This window comes from Puma concolor, chromosome C1 (assembly GCF_028749965.1).
Source record: "Puma concolor isolate L17-30 chromosome C1, mPumCon1.1.hap2, whole genome shotgun sequence".
Classification (NCBI taxonomy): Eukaryota; Metazoa; Chordata; class Mammalia; order Carnivora; family Felidae; genus Puma; species Puma concolor.
This window is the reverse complement of record NC_141674.1, coordinates 127,847,557-127,873,428: the sequence shown is the minus strand read 5'-3', so window position 1 is coordinate 127,873,428 and position 25,872 is coordinate 127,847,557. Positions and strand designations below refer to the sequence as shown.

At 37.8% G+C, this 25,872-nt stretch overlaps 1 protein-coding gene and 1 pseudogene across 1 annotated transcript in view; one reads left to right on the top strand and one right to left on the bottom strand.

Moving 5' to 3' along the window:
- Positions 1-95: 95 nt before the first annotated feature.
- Positions 96-25,872, top strand: part of ZRANB3 (zinc finger RANBP2-type containing 3) — a 317,797-nt gene continuing 292,020 nt past the window's right edge. Inside the window, exons 1-2 of the mRNA XM_086715199.1 lie at positions 96-323; positions 22,107-22,274. Of these exons, the coding sequence (XP_086571325.1) occupies positions 22,111-22,274 (164 nt within the window). The 5' untranslated portion in view covers positions 96-323; positions 22,107-22,110. The remainder of the gene's footprint in view (positions 324-22,106; positions 22,275-25,872) is intronic.
- On the bottom strand, positions 6,860-6,972 carry LOC112849042 (U6 spliceosomal RNA; annotated as a pseudogene).

Below are 25,872 nucleotides of genomic sequence, written 5' to 3'. Positions count from 1 at the left end.
GGCCTGACGGGAATTGTAGTTCCTGGGAGGTACGAATGGCATCTTGTTGGCCAATGAGAGGGAATAAAATGTAAAAGATTTGGAGTTTGGGGCGGGGAACCAGTTTCAAGTCTGTGGCGAATCCTTTTCGCCACCCTAACAGAAGAGGGAAGGCAGAAAACGGTAGTCAGAGAAGAGTTTTCTCAGAATGCCGTAGGGCTTTTAGATTCCTAGTATTTTAACTTTCTTACTTTCAGTTTGGCCCTTTGAAGTCACTTCCGCTTTGGGGCGGACGCGAGCCAAACCTGTGGCGGGAGTTGGACATTCTGCAGCGAATACACCAGGTGTGGCTTTCGGAGTGGCGTGGCGGGCAAGTCGGTAGTTTTTTGCTAGGGAGATAGGAAGTTGAACGACATGTAATTGTATTTTAGGAAAGAGTGGGTATTATGGGATGGCGGTAGTTCCGAGGTTCATAATGCGATAATGCTCCCCTAATCTTCAATCCCAGAGTCCCAATTTGCTTATCTTTTGATTGCTCACTATTAGATTGCACACATGTGTTTGTGGAGGGTGCCTCTAAGGTTTTTAGCCGCTTTGCATGCATGAAGCATGGCTTCAGGTCTTCCTTTTGACTGAAGACGGGCTCAGAAGTTCTGAGCTAACAACTCCCACTTTTACAAACACACTTCTAAACGCTGTTTGGAAGGAGATAAACTACAGAAGGGCACAGGATTGATACTCAAAAATGGTCAATTACATTCTTTTTTTTTTTTTTTTTTGAGTTAAGCATCAGTGTTGTGGGTCCAACAGAGCATGATCTCTTGTTTTTTTTGGTTGAGTTTTTAATCTTAATTTGAGTTAACACACAGTATTACTTTCAGGTGCATAATATAGAGCTCTTGTTTTTTAATGCAGTTGAGATTTTCAGTATAGGCTTCTATAGATGCTCAGTTTCGTTTTTTCGTTTTGTGATGAGTTTTTCCAGTATAAATCAAGTTAAGAACTAGTAATTATGGCCATTTTATTGGGTGTTTCCTCTGCCAGGAATGATATTAAGTGCTTTAAGTTTTTCCTGCAGGTATTGTTATATGACGTTTATATTTGAAGAAATTGGTGTTGAATGACATTCTTTAAGACTTTAAGACCTTGATCAGTTAACTTTGGAGCTGAGATTTGTATCCAAGTCTGTCTCATTCCTGATCTCTTAATCACTAATCCTGTTTCTCAAGTATTTATTGATTCCCCAAGATGTGCTATAGACACATAGGGGGTGAGAAATGTAGAATTCCATTCTAGAATTCTGAAACCAGTGGTGGCAATCACTTCTTTTTTTTCAAGTATCCTTTGTTAAGTACGTAATATGTGCTCATTGTATTTAAAAAGACAGGCAAATATTGAAAAGAAGGTCATCTGTGATACTATTATCCAGAGATACCACCGTAAAATTTTGGTGACTATCTTTACATATCTCTCTATTGTAAGTACAGACATTTGCTTGCATGTTCTCACACTACCTTGCTTTCTTGTAAACTTTTTTTTTTTAGTTCAACAGTAGGCTGTGGATGACTAGATATATATTAATATTATCATTTTTTATTGCTATCTAGTATTAAATTGTGTGTCTCTAACATAACCAAGTCCTACCTGATGGATATTTACGTTATTTTTTATTAACTTTGATTGTGGTAAAAAACCTAAAACTTATCACCTTAACTGTTTTTAAGTAGTGTTAAGTATATGCAGCTTGTTATTTAATAGATACCTGGAACTTTTTCATCTTGCAAAACTGAAACTGTACTTTTTGTACCAACAACTCCCTTTTCCTCCTCCCACAGCCCTTGGCACTCAACATTCTACTTTGTTTCTAAGCATTTGGCTACTTTAGATACCTCTTAAAAGTGAAATCACACAGTATTTGTCCTTTGCCTTATTTGACTTATACATCGCGTCCTCAAGGTTCATCCATGTTGTAGCATAGGACAGGATTTCCTTTTTCGTGGTCGAATAATATTCCCATATGTATGTATATACTGCATTTTGTTTATCCATTCATCTGCCAATAAACATTTAGGTTGCTTCTGCCTTTGGACATGGGTGTGCACATATCTCTTCAAGATACTGTTTTCATTTCTTTTGGATATATGCCCAGAAGTGGGATTGCTGGGTCAATTATTAACTTTTTTTTTTTTTTTTTTTTTTTTTTTTTGAGCCATCAGCCCAGAGCCCGACGCGGGGCTCGAACTCACGGACCGTGAGATCGTGACCTGGCAGAAGTCGGACGCTTAACCGACTGTGCCACCCAGGCGCCCCCAATTATTAACTTTTAAAAGGAATCCTGTTGTGAGCAACATCTTTATATGCTTGCCTGATTATCCTGTAAATCTAACTTTTTAGAAGTAGGTTATTTAACCACAAATACTCCATGATTCCTAAACTGCTCTTCAGAAATGTGCCCATTCTCTTTCTTACTGTGTTTGAAAGCACCCAGTTGCCATCTTGTAGTCTATCCCATCTGATTTCAAAAAGTGGTTCTTCATTGCTTTGTTTGTAATTGAATTCAGTTGATATTGAGCATCTTTTATTGTCCGTTGTTTAATCTCATGAATAGCCTGTTGTTATCATAGTCTCTTAATAGTTTTTTTGTTTGTTTTGAGAGAGAGAGAGAGAGAGAGTACCCGTGAGCAGGGGAGAGGGCAGAGAGAGAGAGAGAATATTCCAGTCAAATGCTCTACCCGAGAGAGAGAATATTCCAAGCAGGCTCCATGCTGTCAGTGCAGAGCCCGACGTGGGGCTTGAACCTACGAACCCTGAGATTGTGACCTGAACTGAAACCAAGAGTTGGACATTTAACCAATTGAACCACCCAGGCACCCTTAGTCTCTTAATTTTAAAGAAATTACTACTTAGGTTTTTAACTCTTTGTCATATATTTTGCAAACCCTTGACTCCCATTTTTAGATTTGTCTTTTTAACTTCTAATGCTGTTTTTCCATGACATAGTTTTAATTATTTTACTCTTGAAAAATATCTTTTTTCCATTATAGTTTCTAGTTTGTGATGCATAGGAAAGCATTTGTGATGCTTAGAAATTAGATAATAAAAAATAATATTTATACATAATTTAAAATTTGTTCTTACATTTAATTTTACAATTTATATATACTTGATTTTGTTTGGACCCTGTTCGTTTTCATTGTTCTGTCTTTGACCTGTACCATACCCATTATCTTAATTTCTGTAACTTTATAATATGTTTTGTTATTAAGTAGGTAAAGTGTGCTTCCATTCTTCTTCTTTAGATATTTTCTTGCTATTCTCACATTTTCTGTTTTTTTTTAATGTTTATTTATTTTGAGAGAGAGAGAGAGAGAGAGAGAGAACCCAAGCAGGCTCTGTGCTGTCAGCATAGAGCCTGACGTGGGGCTCGAACTTAAAACCTGTGAGATCATGACCTGAGATGAAATCAAGAGTCAGTTGCTTAACTGACTGAACCACCCAGGCGCCCCCTGTTTATTTTTTTTTTAAGATAGATTTTGGTATCATTTTGTCAAATTTAAAGTCCATCTCTGCAATTTTATATTTGAGTAAAATACATGTGTGATATTCATATAGATACTGACTGCTACTTAAAGACAAATATTTCATTTTATATTAATACAGAAATTTTGATAGATACAGTCAAGGCTTAATGGGGCTCTCAGTGCTTTGTCAGAACATGTTTTTATTACGGATTTGGGTATAAAAGCTTACAGTTTGAAAGCATGTCCAATTTTTAAAAAATATATAATTAAGCTTATTTATTTTGAGAGAGACAAGTGGGGGAGGGGCAGAGAGAGAGGGAGACAGTATCTGAAGCAGACTCTGCACTGACAGCAGAGAGCCTGGTGTGGGGCTGGAACTCATGAACTGTGAGATCATGACCTGAGCTGAAGTCGAATGTTTTACTGACTGTGCCACCCAGGTGCCCTGTAATCACTTTTTTTTTTTTTAAGAGGCTTGCATTTTATAGGTGGTTTCCAGTAGAATCTGATGACTTCTGTATGGTAATTACAACATCCCACTGTACCTCATAGCCTTTTCCAAGTCCTTCGAATTCAACATGTGCCCTAAACCTGTTCTTCTCATTGTCCTCTCATTTGTTTATTTAGTCAAGAAATATCTATTGAACATCTGATAAGAGAAGTGCTGGTTAATAGTCAAGAGGATGGGCTCCAGGCTCCCTTGGTTTGATTCTGGGTTTGGCCACGTACTTGTTGGATGACCTTGTGCAGATTAGTTGACAATCTGTGCCTTAATTTTTTTTTTTTTAATCTATAAAATTGAGATAATACAATACCTACACCACAGATTATTGTGAGGTTTAAATGACTTAATAAATGTAAAGTATATAAAATAGTGCCTGGCTTATAGTAAATATGTGTTAGTTTTATAAATATTGTTGTTTATTGACCTGGCTGATACTAGAGTGCTGAAGTAAAATGATAAATAAGACAGTTTATAGTTCTTGACTTTATGAAGGCATTTCAGTAAGAGGGAAAGACAAAATTCAAGTAAATAGATAAAAAGAGTTGTTAATTATAGCAAGTGCTTTAAGGAAACCAACTGATATTAAGGAAAATGTGGGAGAGTCCATTTGGGAGCTAGTGCAGTATTCCAGTGGAGCAGTGATAGTTTGGGATGGCATTGCAACTGGAAAGAATTGAATGCATTTGAGATATGCCTTAGGAATAATTAATTATAAATGGATTTAATTTGGTGACTAAAGGAGAGGGAGAAATCAAGAGTGAACCCAAGTTGCTGATTTGAGTTAACTTGCACGGTTGTACTACTACTGAGAGATTAGGTAGGGAACACACAAGTGTGGCGGAGAAATACGACTTTGGTTTTGGACAGTTAGGTTAGAAATGTCTATCAGATGTCCAAAATGTCAGGTAAGTAATTAAATACAGGAGTCTGAAGCCAAGAAATTATAAATTTTATTACCTGGGCTATTTGTGGTAGGCTTGCTTCTAAAGGTTTTCCCTGCCCCCACATCTAGTCTTCCAAATTTGACAAGGTAATCTTTGTAAACTAATTGCCTGATTAAACTCTAGGAAAGGCCCTCAGTTTCTTACAGAATAAAATCCAGACTTTTTTTTTTAGCATGGCATTTGAGAACCTCCCTGATCTGGCCTGTTATTATTTCTTTGCCACTTTTCCCAATCATCTTATTTTTTTTTTTAATTTTTTTTTTTTAACGTGTATTTATTTTTGAGACAGAGAGAGACAGAGCATGAACGGGGGAGGGTCAGAGAGAGGGAGACACAGAATCTGAAACAGGCTCCAGGCTCTGAGCTGTCAGCACAGAGCCTGACGCGGGGCTCGAACTCATGGAGTGGGAGATGGTGACCTGAGCCGAAGTCGGCCGCTTAACCAACTGAGCCACCCAGGCGTCCCCCAATCATCTTATTTTTTAGCTACACTGTATGTAGCCAAATTGCTGTAGTTCTTGGAACCATTTCCACTGATAATTTTTGCCTAGGATGAATTTTTGAAATTTAGTTACCTACTTTAACTGAATTTGATATTAAATTGAACAGAAGGTTTGATTGATACTCTGTATGAGGCAGAATTTTCTGTATGTAGGCATCCTTTCTATCTTAGAACTTTCTCAGGTGTTCTAATACCCTAATATCCTAACAGGGAGCCCTAATCTGTATTCATTAAACAACTCCCCTCTAATCTTAATCACTCTGCAAACTATGTCCCCAGTGTCCCTACTGTGACTTGAATTTGGCTTACTGTCTTACTTCTTTGAGTGACTTCTATCTTTATTTATTTATTTATTTATTTATTTATTTATTTAATTGTTTAAAAATTTTTAATGTTTATTTATTTTTGAGAGAGAGAGAGAGAGACAGGTCTTGAGCAGGGGAAGGGGCAGATAGAGGGAGACACAGAATCTGAAGCAGGCTCCAGGCTCAGCTGTCAGCTCAGAACCTGATGCAGGGCTCGAACCCACGAACCACGAGATCATTACCTGAGCTGAAGTTGGAAGCTTAACTGACTGAGCCACCCACGCACCACAGGGTGACTTCTATGTTTAAATCTATAGCCCAACTGATACAACATGCTAGTTTCTAGTTCCTGGAATGCTGTGTCTTCTGTGAATTTTATTTCCACACTAGTTCAGCCATGCACTCCTAGAGACCCACTTTATACTTTCTCATCTCTAGGAACTATTCAACCTCTTAGTCTCTCTAATCATGGCCCCGCTTCCTTTGAAACTTTAATAGAATAAATGATGAGTGCTTAGTGCCAGGTACTGACTGCTCAAGGTGCATGGAATACACCAGGAAACAAAACAGACAAGAATCTCTGTTGTTATGGAGCTTATAACCTAGTGTAGAAAGACAGACAATAAGCAAAAACTTTAGCAGGTAACTAAATCATACAGTGTTTTACAAGGTGATAAGTGCTGTCAAGAAAGAAAATGTAAGGTACAGAAAAGATAATAGGGAGTTGTAATTCTTGTTTGTTTCTTGTTTTTAAAAATTTAAACTTGTATTCTGAAATAATGTAAGACATACTAAAAATCACAAGAATAGTGCCAAGACCCAGAATCACATATTGTTAACATTTTGCCACAATTATAAAATTCCTTCTTTCTTTTTTCTTTTTTTTTTAATGTTTATTTTTGAGACAGAGAGAGACAGAGCATGAACGGGGGAGGGTCAGAGAGAGAGGGAGACACAGAATCCGGAGCAGGCTCCAGGCTCCAAGCTGTCAGCACAGAGCCCGACGCGGGGCTCGAACTCACGGACCGTGAGATCATGACCTGAGGAGAAGCCAGACGCTTAACCGACGGAGCCACCCAGGCGCCCCTAAAATTCCTTCTTTCAAAAATATGTAGCACTTCTTGAATTTGCATGTCGTCCTTGTGCAGATGCAGAGGCCATGCTAATCTTCTCTGTATCATTCCAATTTTAGTATATGTGCTGCTGAAGCTAGCATGAAAGTTGAAATTTTACATAAGGTAGGCAAGTCAAGTTTACATTGAAAAATTGACATTTCAGAAAAGACCCTTGAAGGAATCAAGAAAAGTAGCCATGTATGTAATTGATGGAGCGTGGTATAAGCAGATGGACCAGCTAGTGCAGAGTCCAAAGCAGAAACATGTAAAGATATCACTGTGACAGAGAAGAGAAAGTAAGGTGGAATGGTAATAGGAGTAGGAGCATATCGTAGAAGGGCTATTTCTGCATTAATAGAACTTTTATCTGAGTAAAACTGGGAACCACTGAGCAATTCTGAGGAATGTTATGATCAGACTTAATTTTTCAAAGTATCTTACTGCTCCATTGCGAGGAGAATGTAGGGGAGGAGGTGGAAGTTGGGATATCAGATTCTTGCAGGAATTCAGGCTAGAAATAAAGTGGCTCAGATCACATGAGCAGATTTGGAGGTGGTAGGAAATGAATGGTGGGATTCTGGGTATATTTTGAATCTAACGGGTTGTTGATGGATTGATTGGATATGCAGGATGAGACACAGACGAGTCAAGGAATTGGTATGAACAAATGGAAAGATTAGATGGGGAAGATGGAGGATGGAATAGGGTTTGAGAAAAAGATCTAGAGTTCAGCTTTAGTAGTGTTAAGTTTGAGATACCCATTAGACTTGCTATGTAGAGATGTTTGGTTAGGTAACAGGAGTCTGAAGTTCAGGAGAGGTCTGATCTCCGTGTATAGATGTGGGAGTCAGGTACACCTGGGTGGCTCAGTTCGTTAAACTTCTGACTTCAACTCAGATCATGATCTTGAAGTTCGGGAGTTACAGCCCCGGATTCTGCTCTGCTGACAGCTCAGAGCCTTGAGCCTGCTTCAGATTTTGTTTCCCTCTCTCTCTCTGCCCCTCCCCCGCTTGCAGTCTGTCTCTCTCTGTCTCTCTCTCCAAAATAAATAAACATTAAAAAATATATGTATAAATGTGGGAGTCATTGGAATAGAGGTAATATTTAAAACTGATATACTAATGGTATCTCTAAACGATAGAGCAAGCATTACTAAGAAATGAGCCCTGGTACTTTCAAACCTTATATGGGCAGGGAAAGGAGAAAGAACCAGTACGATTTAGGCTGAGCAAGAGTGAAAACTGAGATAAGATACAAACCATGAGGTGTGGCATTCTAGAGTCTAAGTGAAAAACATGATTTAATGAGGAGGGAATGATTTCTGGGTAGGTCCAGTAAGATGAAGTCTGAGAATTCCTACCTGCTCTCTTCCTTTTGTTTCCAAATCAGGGCCTTTGGGTGTGTTTCTTGTGTGGTTATTGTGTATTCTTTATGTCTCAGCTTTGATGTATGTATCTTTTAGAAAGCCTTCCAAACCTCCTGAGTTTTTGTTATATGCTCCCTTAACACCTCATACTTTCCCTATAGTACTTCTTCAAAACTACAGCTATTTATTACTGTGTATCCAGAACCTTGTGCAGTGTCTGCTCCATGTAAACATCCAAATATATTTTTGTTGAATGCATGAAGGAATGAAATTCAGGAATAAAATTTATTAGATGATTACTTATTTTTTAACTGTAATTGTTTTGACAGTTTAAAATATATATTTTCACTGTGGTTTAGTTCTGAAGCTGAGGAGGTACACTCCTGTGTTGAAAAGAAAGCAACGACCCAGATACGTTTTACCTCTGTCACAAGCTACATGATCTTGGAGTTTTATCTTTATGGACCTCATTATCCAAAACTTTGAGATCCATTGGTATGTGTTAAGCCAGAGTGTTTCCCCCATTTTTTAAAGTTAAACTTTGTATTTTGAAATCATTGTAAATTTGTTTACTGTTGTGAGAAATAATGCAAAAAGATCCTGCATATGCTTACTCAGTTTTCCTCAATGGTAGCAGCTTACAAAACTACAGTATGTATCACAACCAGGCTATTGCCATATCAAGAAAAAGAACAATTGCATCCCATAGGGATACCTCATGTTGCCTTATAGCAACCATCACTTTCCACCTTCACCCCTGGCAACTACTAATCTGTTCTCTATTTTTATAATTTTGACGTTGCAGTAATGTTATAGAAATGGAATCAACAACTGTGTAACATTTGAAGTTTGGCTTTTTTTTTTTTTTTTTTTTTTTTTTTTTTTTTTTACCTCAGCATAATTCTATGGAGATTCATCCAGATTGTTGTGTATATCAGTTGCGCCTCTTTATTGCTGAGTAGTGTTCCATGATTTGGATGTACCACAGTTTGACCATTCACCCACTGAAGTATGTCTGAGTTCTTATTAGTTTTTGGCTGTTGTGAATAAAACTATAAATATTCATGAATAGTGTTTTTTTTAATTTTTTTATTTTTTTTAGACAGAAGTTTTGATTTCTCTAGGATAAATGCCCAGGAGTACCATTGCTGAGTCAGATGGCAGTTGGATATTTAGTTATTTAAGAAATTGTCAAAATGTTTTTCCCAGTGATTGTATACCCCATCTTTCTTTTTTTTTTTTTTTTTTTTAATTTTTTTTCAACGTTTATTTATTTTTGGGACAGAGAGAGACAGAGCATGAACAGGGGAGGGGCAGAGAGAGAGGGAGACACAGAATCGGAAGCAGGCTCCAGGCTCTGAGCCATCAGCCCAGAGCCCGACGCGGGGCTCGAACTCACGGACCGCGAGATCGTGACCTGGCTGAAGTCGGACGCTTAACCGACTGCGCCACCCAGGCTCCCCTCCCCATCTTTCTAAAAGCATACATCAAGATAGGATTTGGAGTTCTTTTTGGTTTATTTGTTTGGTTTCTGGTTGTGTTTTATTTATTTATTTTTAATGTTTATTTATTTTGAGAGAGAGAGAGAAAGACAATCCTAAGCAGACTCCGAACCATCATTGCAGAGCCCAACACGTGGCTCGATCTCATGAACCATAAGAACATGACCTGGGCCAAAATCAGGAATTGGACACTTAACCGACTGAGCCACCCAAAATCCCCATGATTTTTTAATGTGTGTAAATTATTTGGATGAAGATTTACTTCTGTTTAGGCTTTGTAGCCATACAAGCTTGCATTTGAATCCTGGCTTTCTTATCCAATGTCATAGTTTCCTCATTAGTGAAGAAGAATATAGTACTTGTCATATAGTTTTCAGGATTAAATTAGCCAGTATATGTTCCACTTCTTGACGCAAAGAAGACACTGTTATATGATAGGCATCCCCAAAAAACATCAGTTCGTCCCCCACCTTTGGAACTAATAACTGGGCCTGTTTTTGCTGATGTTCATGTTGTTTCAGTGACCTGTCATATCATCTCAAAAGAGTTTATATTATAATCAGTTCCAATCTATTAACAGGGTTATCACTTCTTTATGTGTTGTTTCATTTTACTAAAAAATCTCTTACAGTTTTTCTGCTCACAGGTCTTACACTTAGTTTTATTAGATTCGTTTCTAAAATGTGTAGTTTTTGATACTCTTGAGAATGGTATCAGTTTAAAATTTTATTTTCTTTTTGCCTGTGTAGAGGAAAATGACTGTGTGTATTGATTATGTATTCATCAACCTTACTAAATTTGCTTACAAATCTACTAATTATGTATAAATTATTTTAATTCTATGCACATAATCCTGCTCTGTCATCTGTTAGATTTTTATTTTTTATTTAATATATATTTTTAATGTTTTTTATTTTTAAGAGAGAGAGAGAGAGAGAGCGCGCGCGCGCGCGCGCGCAAGTGGGGGAGGGGCAGAGAGAGAGAGGAAGGCGTAGAATACAAAGTAGGCTTCAGGCTCTAAGCTGTCAGCACAGAGCCCCATGCAGGGCTTGAACTCATGAGCTGCGAGATCATGACCTCCAAAGTCAGACGCTTAACCATCTGAGCCACCCAGGCTCCCCACTAGGTTGCCTTTTTGTTTTGTGGATGATTTCCTTCCGTGTGCAAAAGCTTTTGATTTTGGTGTAGTCCCAATAGTTTATTTTTGCTTTTTTTCCCCTTGCCTGAGGAGATGTATCTAGAACAATGTTACAAAGGCCAAAGTCAAATTACTGCCTCTAGGAGGCATAAACTCCTCTGGGGGTTTTATGGTTTCATGTCTCACATTTAGGTCTTTAATCCATTTTGAGTTTTTTGATTGTTTTTTTGGATGATGTGAGAAAGGGTTTCATTTTTTTGCATGTAGCTGTCCAGAATTCCCAGCACCATTCCTTGAAGAGACTGTTTTTTCCTTATTGTATATTCTTCCCTCCTTTGTCATAGATTAGTTGACGAGGTAAGCATGGGTTTATTTCTGGGCTCTCTATTATGTTGTGTTGATCTGTGTGTCTATCTTTCTGCCAGTGCCACACTGTTTTGATTTCTATAGCTTTGTAGTATATCTTGAAATATATGACCATGATACCTCCAGCTTTGTTTTTTCTTAAGATTGCTTTGGTTGTTCAGGGTCTTTTGTGGGTCCATACAATTTTTAGGATTATTTGTTGGAATTCTGTGAAAAATGCTATTGGTATTTTCATAGGGATTGCATTGCATCTGTAGACTGCTTTGGGCAGGGGGGACATTTTAACAGTATTCTTCCAGTGCATAATTGTGGAATATCTTCCCGTTTGTTTCTGTCATCTTCAGTTTCTTCATCAATATTTTATAGTTTTCAGAGTAAGTCTTTCACCTCTGTGTTAAGTTTATTTCTAGGTATTCTTTTTGCTGCAGCTATAAATGAATTTATTTTCTCTTTTTGCTACTTTGTTATTAGTATATAGAAATGCAGCTGGTGTATGTTTACTAATTTTGTATCCTTCAACTTTACTGATTTCATGTATTACTTTTAGTAGTTTTATGTCAAATCTTTAGAGTTTTCTGTGTATAGTATCACACCATCTGCAAAAAGTCAAAACTACTATATTAGCAATTTGGATACCTTTTATTTCTTTTTCTTGTCTGATTGCTATGGCTAGGATTTCCAATACTGGGTTGATTAAAAGTGGCAAGAGTGGACATTCTTGTCTTGTTCCTGGTCTTAGAGGAAAAGCTCTTAGTGTTTCACCATTGAGTATGGTATCAGCTCTGGGTTTTTCATAAATAGCATTTATTATGTTTAGGTATGTTCCCTATAAACCTAGTTTGAGAGGTTTTTTTCAAAATATATCACGAACAGATATTGAATTTTGCCAAATCCTTTTTTTGCATCTGTTGAGATGATCATATGATTTTTATCCTTAATTTTGTTGCTTGTGGCATATCATGTTGATTGATTTTCTAATATTGAGCCATTGTGTCCTTGGAATAAATCCTACTTGATCATGGTGAATGATCTTTTTAATGTATTGTTGAATATAGTTTGATGATGTTTTCTTGAAGATTTTTAATGTATTGTTGAATGTAGTTTGCTGATATTTTCTTGAAGATCCTATGTTCAGAGATGTTGGCCTGTAGGTTTCTTTTTTTGGTAGTTTCTTTGGTATCAGAGTAATCCTGGCCTAACAGAATGTAAGTTTTTTTTCCCTCTTCTATTTTTTGGACTAGTTTGAGGATAATAGGTATTTACATTTTTTTTTATTATTTTTTAAAAGTTTATTTATTTTGAGAAAGACAGCACACAAGAGGGGCAGCGAGACAGGGAGAGAGAGAGAATCCCAAGTAGGCTCCTCACTGCCAGCTCAATGTCTGACATAGGGCTCAAACTCACAAACTGTGAGATCATGACCTGAGCTGAAACCAAGAGTTGGACGCTCAACCAATTGAGTCACCAAGGTGCTCCAACAATAGGTATTAATTCTTCTTTAAATGTTTGGTAGAATTTGCCTGTGAAGCCATTTGGTGCTGGACTTTGGTTTGTCAGGAGTTTTTTGATTACTGATTTAATTTTCTTTTTTTTTTTTTAATTTTAACTAATTTATTTTTAGCACTTATGTATTTTATTTATTGAGAGACAGAATGCAAGCAGGGGAGAGACAGAGAGAGGGAGACACAGAATCTGTGGCAGAATCCAGGCTCTGAGCTGTCAGCACAAGGCCTGATGCAGGGCTCAAACCCACAAACCATGAGATCATGACTGAAGTCAGATGCTTAACTGACTGAGCCACCCAGGTGCCTCACCAATTTAATTTTCTTATTAGTAATTAGTCTGTTCAGATTTTTCTATTTCTTCCTGATTCAGTTTTGGAAGATTGTGTTTCTAGGAGTTTATCCATTTCTTGTAGGCTGTCCCCTTTGTTGGCATATAATTTTTTGTCGTATTGTCTTACAATTCTTTATGGTTCTGTGGTGTTGAATGTTACTTCTCTTTCATTTCTAATTTTATTTTTCTCCTGTTTGAGTTTTGTTTTTGTTTTTTGAGGAGTCTGGCTAAAAGTTTTATCAATTTTGTTAATCTTTCCTACAAGCCAGCTCCTTGTTTCATTGATCTTTCCTATTCTTTTTGTTTTGCTTTGCTTTTAGTCTCTATTTCATTTATTTATTTATTTTTTTAATTTTTTTTTTTCAACGTTTATTTATTTTTGGGACAGAGAGAGACAGAGCATGAACAGGGGAGGGGCAGAGAGAGAGGGAGACACAGAATCGGAAACAGGCTCCAGGCTCTGAGCCATCAGCCCAGAGCCTGACGCAGGGCTCGAACTCACAGACCGCGAGATCGTGACCTGGCTGAAGTCGGACGCTTAACCGACTGCGCCACCCAGGCACCCCTTCATGTGTTTTTCAGTTTCCTCTTTGATTTCTTTGTTGACCCGTTGGATGTCTTAGCTTCCACATATTTGTGTTTTTTCCAGTTTTTTCTTGTGATTGATTTCTAGTTTCATAATATTGTGGTCATAAAAGATGCATGATATGATTTCAGTCTTCTGAAATTTATTGAGCCTTACTTTGTGGCCTAAGATGTGATCTATCCTGGAGAATGCTCCTTGTAAAGAATGTGTATTTTGCTGTCTTGTGACCACATGTTCTATATATACGTTAGGTCCTTCTTGTCTAATGTGTCATTGAAAGGTGGTGTTTCCTGGGTGCCTGGGTGGCTCAGTCGGTTAAGTGTCCAACTTTGGCTCAGTTCATGATCTCACAATTCGTGGGTTCGAGCCCTGCATTGGGCTCTTTGCTGATTGCTTGGAGCCTGGAGCCTGCTTCAGATTTTGTGTCTCTCTCTGCCCCTATCCTGCTTGTGCTCTGTGTCTCTTTCTCTCTCTCAAAAATAAATAAACCTTAAAAAAAATTTAGAAAAAAGGTGTGTTTTCTTTATGGGTTCTGCCTGGATGAATATCCTTTGATATAACTGAGGTGTTAAAGTCTCCTACTATTATTGTATTACTGCAATTTCTCCCTTTGTCTCTATTAACACTTGTGTTACGTGTTTTGGTGATTCACCATTGGGTACATAGATATTTACAATTGTTATATCCCCTTGTTGAATTATCTTCTTTATCGTTATGTAGTGTCTTTGTCTTTCATTACATTGTTAGTTTTAAACTCTGTTTTGTCTGATCTAGGTATTGCTACCTTGGCTTTTTTCTCCCTTCCATTTTCATGGAATATCTTTTTCCTTCCTTTAGTTTTCAGTTTTTGTGTCTTTTTAAGTCTGAAAGGAGTCTCTTGTAGGCAATATGTAGATGTGTGTGTGTGTGTGTGTGTGTGTGTGTGTGTGTGTGTATGTAACTTTTTCTGTTCCCCATATCTTTTTGATTGGATCATTTAGTCCATTCACATTTAAAGTTAAGTATTGATAGATGTGTGTCTTGCCATTTTGTTAATTGTGTCTAGTTGTTTTTGTTAGTCTTTTTTTTTTTTTTTCTTTTGCTTTCTTTCCTAGTTATTAATTACTTTCTGTAGTATTATGCTTGGCTTTCTTTTTATTGTTTGTGTATTATAGGTGTTGTGTTTCTGGTTACCATGAGGTTCATATATGGTGTCCTAATTATATATCAGGCTGTATTAAGTTGATTGTCACTTAAGTTTGAACACATTGGAAGTTCTGAAAGAACTTTTTTTACTCATGCCTTCCATACTTTATTTATATGATGTCATTTATTACCTATTTTTATTTGTAATTTTCATACTTCTAATTATGAGCCTCTCTTTTCCACTTAAAGAATTCCCTTTAAGATTTCTTGTAAGGCTGCTTTAGTGCTAATACCCTTCTTTAACATTTGTTATTCTGGGAACTGTATCTTTCCATCAATCCATCAATTCTGAATGAAAATTATGACAGGTAGCCTATTTTTGTTTTTTTTTTTCCTTTCAGCACTTTGAATGTATCATACCACTCATTTCTGACCCACAGAGGTTCTGCTGAGAAATCAGCTGACGGCCTTATGGTGTTTCCCCTATATGTAACTTTTTACTTCTTTCTTACTGGTTTAAAAAATGTTTTCTTTATCTTTAACCTTTGGCATATTAATTATTATGTGTTACGGTGTGCACCTTCTTGGGCCATCTTTTTTGGAATTCTCTATGCTTCATGAACCTGGATGTCTGTTCTTCCATAGGCTAGGGAATTTTTCATCTATTCTTTTTTAAATAAGTTCTATGCCTTTTTCTCTCTTTTCCTTCTAGTACCTGTATAATGTGAATGTTCGTTTGGTCTTGTATAAGAGATCCCCTAACCTATCCTTATTTATTAAAATTATTATTATTATATTTTTTGTTTAGCACAGGTTCTTTCATTACACAGATCACAAATCTGTTCTACATCTTCTAATGTATTGTTGATTCCCTCTAGTGTAATTTCCATTTCACTTACTGTATTTCTCAACTCTGATTATTCTTTTATATTTTCTGTTTGTCAAAATTCTCACTAAGTTTTTCCATTCTTCTTTTCTGTCCAACAAGCATTTTTATGATCATTACTTGAATCCTTTATCAAGCATATTGCTTATCTGTTTCGTTCAGTTCTTTTTCTGAGGTTTTGTTTTGTTCTTTCATTTGAAGGATGTTCCTCTGTCTCCTCATTTTCTTTACTTGTTTCTATGAATTAGGTGGAACAGCTGATTCTCCTAAATTTTAAGCAATGGTCTTGTATATAATCATCCCCTGTGTAGACTGTGTGTGCCTAGTGACTTTGGTTGGATGGCTGGAGCTGTGTCTGGGGTGGGGCTGGGATGTCTGGGGCACTCTGTATTGGGGCCGGCATGATATGATGGCCTCAGCTGAAGTGGGCATATGTCGGGGTGGTCTCAGGACTCTGTCTCAAGGCACCCTGGCAGGACAGCTAAAGGTGAAGTGTATGTTAGCCAGAGTGTCCTGGGACTCTGTGTAGAGGATGCCTTGGTAGGAGAGCTAAAGCTGAAGTGGATGTGGGTCAGTACATTCCCTGGGTTCTCTGCACAGAGGGCACTCTGGCAGGATAGCTGAAGCTGAAGTGGGTGGAAACCACCACAGTGTCCCAGGACTTGTTGCATAGAGTGCACCCCGCTGGGGCAGCCAGAGCTAAGGCAGGGTCCAGGCCACGGTGTCCCATTGTGCTGCATGCAGGGGTACCCTGGCATGATAGCTGTAGCTGAAGTGCACACAGGCTGGGGCATTTCCCAGGGGTCTCCACATAGGAGGGAGGTGGTTGAAGCTGGAGTGGATGCAAATCAGGATGTCTTGGGATGCTCAGCACCGAGGATTCCCAGGTAGGGTTGACAGGAGCTGAGGCTTGTAGAGGCTAGAGTGTCCTGGTGTGCTCATGCAGGGGCTGCCCTGGCAAGGTGGCTGGAACCTTGGCAGGGTGGGGACAGTGGTTTCCTGAGGTGTTCCACTAGTGCCTTTGGCAGGTGTTTAAAACTGATATGGGCATGGGCTGGGGATTCCTGGGACACTCTATGGAGGGGGGCACCTTGGATGGGTGGCTGGAGCCTTAAGTAGGTGTGAGTCAGGAGGTCTTAGAGCACTGTGCCCTGGGGTGCCCTAGCAAGCTTCCTGGAGCCAAAGTGGTGCAGGCCCGGAATGCTCTGGGGTGCTTTATGCGTGTATCACCTTGGCAGTATGGATGGAGTTGTAAACAAGTGGTGACATGGATTGTCCTTGTGTATGCTGCTCTGAGGCTCTTTTGGTGGGATGGCTGGGGCTGGTGTGGGCTAGGGGCCCATAGCTCACTGAAGGAATAGGCCACCTAAGGTGCCCACACCCTACTCCCATCCGCATCATCAGGGTGGAAACTGAATGTAAACTGATGCTGTCCAACCTCTCCAACCTGGAGAGTTCCAGCAGCTCCCTTGCTGTTTGATGGAGTTCTGTGGCTGGATATTTTATATACTAGCTTCTCTTTCAAACCCTGATATTTTCTTCTGTGACCCAGGGCATCCCAGGCTGGTATGGGCCAGGGACGCAGTGCTTGCTGATGTGGTAGGCCGGCTCTGGCACCTGAACCCTGCTCCTACTGCACTCTCAAGGTGGAGGATGTGCATAAATGTTGGGCTTGCCAGACTCTCCCACTTGAAGGTAGTTGCAGTAGCTCACCGCCATTCAGCAGGATTCTGTTGGGCTGGTTCCTGTATATTCTAGTTGCCCTTTTAAACCATGGCTTTTTTTTTTTTTTTTCCTCCGTGCCCCAGGGTAGATGAATCTGCTCGAGGTCAGTCCATCCCTTATGCAGTTGGCAGCATCAGAGGTGGGGTTTCCTTTGTTAGCATGTCTTCATCTCTATTACCTTTCTCTAAGTGGCTTATCTTTTGTTTTGTAGAAGTTGTTTGGCCAGCCCTCAGTTCTTCTTCAGGAGGAATTATTCTGTACATAGGCATAGAATTGGTGTGTTCATGGAGAAGGTGAGTTTAGGGTTTTCCCATGTTGCTGTCTTGGACTGGAACCAAATTTTGATTTTTTTTATTTCTCCTTTCCCTTTTTTTTTTTAAATTCAAGTGAGGTGATTTGCACTGTTAAATAAAATTGGCAATAATAGATATGTTTGTGTCTTTTCTGATCTTGCAGGGAAAGGTTTCAACATTTTACCTTAAGTCTGATGTTTGCTGAAGGTTTTTGGTAAAAACGTGTATCATATGAAGTAAGTTCTCCTATTTTTCCTATGTTAGGTAGCTTTTGTTCTAAATGAATTTTGAATTTTATCAGATGCTTTTTTCCCTACTGTTGAGATGACTGTGCAACTTCTTTGTAATTTTTGAGAATTACAGTGATTGAGCTTTTTTCACAGTGCATTTTTTAACAGGTTAATTGAGGTATAATTCTCATACCGTAAAATTCACTCGTTTTGCAATTCTGTGAGTTTTGATATATTCATAGAGTTTGGGAACCATCATCACAATCTAATTTTAGAACAGTTTCATCACTCTAAAAAGAAACCCAGTGCTTATTAGCGGTTGCTCTCTGTTCTCTGCCACCATACTCTTCCCACCCACTGTCCAGACACTAGACTTAGGCAGCTACTCATTTGCTTTCTATCTGAAGGTATTTGCCTACTCTGGACCTTGACTTCTGTCCCTGAGTTTAATATTTTCAGGGTTCATTCATGTTATAGCATGTATCAGGATTTCATTGATTTTATTGTCAATGATTTCATTGATTTTATACTCCATTGTATGGATATACTACACTTTCTTTATCATGTCATCAGTTTATGGACATTTTGTTTGTTTCTCTTTTTAACTACTATGAATAATTCTACTATGAACATTTTTATGCAAGTTTTTGTGTGCTTGTATGTTTTACATTTGTTTTGGGTGTATACCTAGAAGTAGAATTTCCAGGTCTTATCTTTTTTTTTTTTTTTGCCATCCTAATGAGTGTGAAGCATCTCATTTTGGTTTTGATTTGCAGTTTCCTTACTACTAATGATGTTGAACATTTTTTGTGTGTGCTTATTGGCCATTTATATACATTATTTGGAGAAATGTCTATTCAGATATTTGCCCATTTTTAGATAGGGTTATCTTCCTTATATATTCTGGGTATCCATTTTTGTCAGATATAATTTGAAAATATTTTCTACCCTTCTTTGTGTTGTCTTCACTTCCTTGATGGTGTTATTTGCAGCTGTAAAGGTTTTAATTTTGGTGAAGTCCAGTTTATTTTTTGCTGTTGTTGCTTTTATTTTTGGCTTTGTATTTAAGAAATCATCACATAACCCAAGGGCATGAAGATTTACTCTTCTGCTTTTTTTTTTTTTTTTTTTTTTTAAGAGTTTTACCATTCTAGCTACTACATTTTAGTTTTTGGTCCATTTTGACTGTTCTTTTCCTGTTGAAGTATTTTGGCACCCCGTGAAAAATCAACTAACCCTGAATGTAAGAGTTTATTTCTGGAATCTCAAATCTGTTCCACTGATCTGTCTGTGATCAATCTAGTACTACATTGTCTTTGGTAGCTTTGTGGTATGTTTTACAAGCAGGAAGTATAAGCTCTCTAACTTCATTCTTTTTCAAGATTATTTGGCATTTGATTGAGTTTTAAAAGTTTAACTAGCATTGCATTAATAAATAAATAATAAAATAAAATAATAAAATAAATAAATAAAAAATAAAATAAGCCCATTTTGTTTATTTTTTAAAAGTTTGTTTATTTTGAGTCGGGGGACAGAGGGATAGGGAGAGAGAATACTGGCAGGCTCCAAGCTCAGTCAGCATGGAACCAGACCCAGGACTCAATCTCATGAACAGTAAGATCATGACCTGAGCCAAAATCCAGTCTGATGTTCAACTGACTGAGCCACCCGGGTGCCTAAAATAAGCCCATTTTAAATGTCTTAATATTTTAGGCTTTTAATTTATTGCTGTCTTGGTTTGCTAATATGTTGTTTACCCATGAATAAGGGAAAATGGCTTATATACATATTTTTTTGTATTGTGTTTGTCAGATCAACGTGGTGTCTCTCCCGATTGAATGGGGGCTCTTCTTATATGTGAGGTGACAGTAGGGGAGAGGCTGGTGGCATGGGCAGTGAAAGAATTCACCTGAGGCTGAACAAAGTAGATAGAAGTTTATTGAATACACTGCAAGGGAGCAGTGGGCAGGATGGCAGAAGAGAGATTGTCTGCAATGAGGCAGTTTTTAATGGTAGAAGGTGAAGAGGTATGGGAACATTTGGAATTTTCCCTTTTTTTGGTAACTGTGCCTGGGTGTAAGTAGCCCATTGGTCATTTAAGGCTTATGGATATTTTGAGGTGATGATTTTACTGTTGATTATCTCAATAGCTTTATCTTCTACCATTCTCTACTTTGGTTCAGCCACATCGGCCTCCTTTCTGTTTCTAAAATCACTCAGCCCTTTCTCAGCGTGGAGGCTTTCCATTGATCCTGTCTGTGTGAAGTGCTCTTCTCTCAATTTTGAACTTGGTTGGCTCTTTTACCCCCTTCACACTATAGACTAAGCTCATCCTAGGAGAGTCCTTACCTGGTCAGCCTACCTAAAGCGGTCATTACTCTCTTAAGTTCCTTCATATTATTTGTACTTATTTATTTGTAATTATTTATTTATTTTTAGTCTCCCCCTCAAAAATGTAAGCTTTGTGAGAGTGGTCTTTGCTTCTCTGGATTCTGGCAGGTTATAACTATTTGTTATTAGTAAATATTTGTTGAATTCTTGAGATTCTTAAACATTGGATACAGAGGTTGATGACTTCTTTTGGGTGGGGTGTAAAGTTTTATAAATCTGCAAGTAATTGAGAGAAAAGCAAATTTACTTTGAAGATGGAGTGACATTCTGTATAAACATAACAATTGGGACGCCTGGGTGGCTCAGTCAGTTAGGCGTCCGACTGTGGCTCGGGTCATGATCTCACGGTCTGTGAGTTCGAGCCCTGTGTTGAGCTGTGTGTTGATAGCTCGGAGCCTGGAGCCTGCTTTGGATTCTTCGTCTCCTTCTCTCTCTGCCCCTCCTCCGCTCACGTTCTCTCTCTGTCTCCCAAAAATAAATAAAAAATGTTAAAAAAACTTATTTTAAAAATACAAAATATATAACCATGTAAGCAATCTAAATACAAAATATTATTAGAGAAGTTTTCTAGTTTAGTGACTTAGTAAGACTTTTTCTTGCATAGATCTGAGAATTTACAGATATATGAAATTTTTATATAAAAAAATTAAAATGACATTTGTGGAAACCCAGTGGTGAGGAAAGTGCCAATCAGGCAGTGATTCATTCTGTGGATTCATTTGATTTAAAAGAATTCATTTTAATATTTAAAAACGAATCTCATTTAATAATGTTGAGTTAATATAATTATAAATTTGGAGTTGATGTCATTGTATTTTATAATTTTTAAAATGCAGTTTTACCCCATTCTTAGAAAATTTGGTGTGATATGAAAATGTATATCTATAAAAGGATCAATTTTAAAAGACTTCCACTTTCTATAGGAAATCATTTCTTATTTTAAAAATTATTGGGGCACCTGGGTGGCGCAGTCGGTTAAGCGTCCGACTTCAGCCAGGTCACGATCTCGCGGTCCGGGAGTTCGAGCCCCGCGTCGGGCTCTGGGCTGATGGCTCAGAGCCTGGAGCCTGTTTCCGATTCTGTGTCTCCCTCTCTCTCTGCCCCTCCCCCGTTCATGCTCTGTCTCTCTCTGTCCCAAAAATAAATAAACGTTGAAAAAAAAATTAAAAAAAAAAAATTATTTAGTTTTTAGGTGCCAGAGGGGTCATCATTAAGCACAGTTCAGGAGTTCCAGTCCCTTATAGGGTGAGCTCAAGCCCCACTTGGGATGAGCTCTGGGCCCTGCTTGGGGTGAACTCGAGCCCTGCTTTGGGTAAAACACGAGCCCGCTTTGGGTGAACCCCGCTTCTCTCTCTCTCTCTCTCGCTCTCTCTCTCTCTCTCTCTGGCCTCTGCTCACTTGTGCCCTCTCTCTCTCTCTCAAAAAAAAATTATTTAGTTTTTAAAAATCCCGTTGATTTATAACTTTTCAGTAAAACGTTTATTGCTTAACACAGGGTTATGGTTATATTATGGTTCAGTTTGAAATACAAATGAAATAAAGGATGCTGGTTCCTAGATTGTGCATTGAGTAATTGCTTTTAGACTCAGTGCTTTGAATTGTCTTAAGAGCTCATTTTGTGAAAGTTATTTAACCAATTTATGTAGATAGTATATCAAGGCTACTGATATAAGTCCTTTAATATTATTATTTATGTTTAATTCTCTAATACACGTAGTAATAACCATTTTCCCCATCTCTCCTCTTTGGTGATTTCTTTTTCTTTTCTTTTCTTTTTTTTTTTTTTTTTAGGAGCATGATGCCTAGAGTTCATAAGATAAAAAAGTCTCTTCCACCTCAGAATTCTTGTTTGACAAATGAATCTTATAAACAGTTGGATTTTTTGCCTGACAAACTAAGAGCAAAGCTGCTTCCTTTCCAGAAAGATGGCATTGCTTTTGCCCTCAGAAGAGATGGCAGGTAAAGTACTTTTTTCAAGACATACTAAAAATGTTAAGTTCTGGCAAGTATATATATATAAAAGCAAAGGTCTGTGCAAACCATTCTTTTTCTATATAACTAGTATTCCCATTTATTTTTTTTATTATATCTTAAAATAATAATTTTAGGATATATCGTATTTTGCCTTCATTCTTTTTTTTTTTTAACTTGTTTTATATTTTATTTTTTTAAATTTACATCCAAATTAGTTAGCATATCGTGCAACAATGATTTCAGGAGTAGATTCCTTAGTGCCCCTTACCCATTTAGCCCATCCCCCCTCCCACAACCCCTCCAGTAACCCTCTGTTTGTTCTCCATATTTAAGAGTCTCTTCTGTTTTGTCCCCCTCCCTGTTTTTATATTATTTTTGTTTCCCTTCCTTTATGTTCATCTGTTTTGTCTCTTAAAGCACTCATGTGAATGAAGTTATATGATTTTTGTCTTTTCTCTGACTAATTTCACTTAGCATAATACCCTCCAGTTCCATCCACGTAGTTGTGAATGGCAAGATTTCATTCTTTTTGATTGCTGAGTAATACCCCATTGTATATATATACCACATCTTCTTTATCCATTCATCCCAATAATGGACATTTGGGTTCTTTCCATACTTTGGCTACTGTTGATAGTGCTGCTATAAACATGGGGGTGCATGTGTCCCTTCGAAACAGCACACCTGTATCCCTTGGATAAATGCTTAGTAGTGCAATTGCTGGGTTGTAAGGTAATTCTATTTTTAGTTTTTTGAGGAACCTCCATACTGTTTTCCAGAGTGGCTGCACCAGCTTGCATTCCCATGCCTTCATTCTTGAGTGATACTTCGATTGACAATATAGCTCTACTATTTTTTTTTCTTCCAGCTCTACTATTTTTTAAAGTTTATTTATTTATTTTGAGAGAGAGAGAGAGAGAGCATGTGTGCATGCACAGATGAGGAGCAGAAAGAGGGAGAGAGAGAATCCCAAGCAGGCACTGCACTGTCAGTGCAGAGCCCACTGTGGGGCTTGATCTCACCAACCCTGAGATCATGATCTGAGCTAAAATCAAAAGTCGGACGCTTGACTGACTAAGCCACCCAGGCTTCCCTACAGCTCTACTTTAATAGCCATTTTTTTTCTTAGCACTTTGAAGGTTGTATTCTATTGACTTATGTCTTTCATAGTTACCATTAAAAAGTGTGCTCTTGAGTCTGAAAAATTTACAGGTGACTTATTGATTACAAGGAGAAAAACTACAAAAAGGTCCTTTAGTATATAGTCTATAGTGGTGTAGCTACAGACATAATGTGCTGCACAGGAATTATACAGCATTCCTAACTGGTGTTCTTCCTGCAAATTACCTGTCCTTTAATCATGAGGAAACAGTGTAACCTGTTCAGAATGTGGGATTTTTGTTGGAAAATTGACCTGAACTCTTCAAGTGATACAATGGCATGAAACAACCAAGGGAAGTGATGAGCATGTCCTAAGTTGAGAGAGACCTAAGAGTTAAAATATCTGAAAGTAATACATAAATCTTTAAAAAAAAAAAATTTTTTTTTTTAACATTTATTCATTTTTGAGAGAGAGAGCATGAGCAGGGAAGAGGCAGAGAAAGAGGGAGACACAGAATCTGAAGCAGACTCCACACTCTGAGCTGTCAGCACAGAGCCCGATGCGGGGTTCGAACCCATGAACTGTGAGATCATGACCTGAGCTGAGGTCAGACGCTTAACTGACTGAGCCACCCAGGTGCCCCAGCAATATATAAATCTTGATTAGATCCTGGATAAGTAAAAAGAAAAGTTTTAGAGCACATATTTAAGATAAATAGGAAAATTTCATCTGTACTGTATTGAGTGATGAATAATGTCAATTATCGTGGATGAGGTAATGATGTTGTAGTTGAAAGAATGTTCTTGTTCTTGGAAAATGCATGATAAAGAATTTGGGATGTAGAATCCTGAGAACAGCCTACTTTCTACATTTTCCCAAACAGAAAGGACATATATATGTTTACAGAGACTTTGAGTCAGCCAAAATGTTAACACTGAATCTGGTGAGTGGTACAAGAGTGTTCACTGTAGTATTCTTTTTGGCTTTTCTGTCAGTTTGAAAATTAAAAAAAAAAGAAAAGGAAAAAAAAGAATCAGTCTAATTTTCATTCCTTTGTAGGTCAACTATCTTTTCTGATTAGATCCGATCTATCTGTATCTGTTATTAGGATTCTCTCTTGGTCTTCAGAGTTCTGCAGTTTCATTATAATTTATTCATTCTGGTTTTCTTTTTATATATTCTCCCTGAGATTATTGTGCATTTTTAATCTGGGATTTGTGTCATGTTGATTCTGGAAAATTCTCAGCTGTTACTTCTTTAAATATTGATTCTCACCCATTCTGTTTATTTTCTTTTTCTGCAATGTCTATTAGACTTAACCTTTTCCTCTTCCATTAATGTCTCATATTTTTTGTATCTATCTGTGCGACATGATGGCTACTTTTAAAGATCTTTTTATTAATAAGAGATCATGATTCAGTTTTTCTAGTCTGTTTAACTTACCTACTCAGTTGTTATTTTTAATTTTAATTTTTTATTTTTATCTTATTTTTCATTATTTAAATTTTAGTTATTTAACATACAGTGCAATATTAGTTTCAGGATAGAATTCAGTGATTCATCACTTACATATAACATCCAGTACTCCTCACAAGTGTCTTGTTTAATATCCATCACTCATGTAGCCCATCTCCCACCCCCCCTCCCTCCATCAACCTTCTGTTTATTCTCTATTGTTAAGAATCTCTTGGGGCATCTGGGTGGCTTAGTCAGTTAAGCATCCGACTTCAGCTCAGGTCATGATCTCACAGTTCGTGAGTTCGAGCCTCTTGTTGGGCTCTGTGCTGACAGCTCAGAGCCTGGAGCCTGCTTCGGATTCTGTGTCTCCCTCTCTCTCTCTCTGCCCCTCCCCGCCTCATGCTCTGTCTCTCTCAAAAATAAATAAATATTAAAAAAAATTTTTTTTAAGAATCTCTTATGGTTTGTTCCCCTGTCTCCTCTTTCCCCTTTCCCATTTATCCATCTGTTTCTTAAATTCCACATATGAGTGAAATCATATCGTATTTGTCTTTCTCTGACTCATTTCGCTTAGCTTGATATGTCCTAGCTCCATCCATGTCATTGCAAATGGCAAGATTTAATTCTTTTTGATGACTAAGTAATATTCCTGTGTGTGTGTGTGTGTGTGTGTGTGTGTGTGTGTGTGTGTGTATGCAAACACACACACACACACACACACACACACACACACACACACACACACACATATATATACACGCCACATTTTTTTTGTCCATTGATTAGTTGATGGACATTTGGGCTCTCTCCATAGTTTGTATATTGTTGATAATGCTGCTATAAACATTGGGGTGCATGTACCCCTATGAGACCGTAGTTTTGTATTCTTTGTGTAAATACCTAATAATGTAATTGCTGGATCATAGCATAGTTCTATTTTTAGTTTTCTGAGGAACCTCCAAACTGTTCTCCAGAGTGACTGTGCCAGTTTGCATTCCCATGAACAGTACCAGAGGGTTCCCT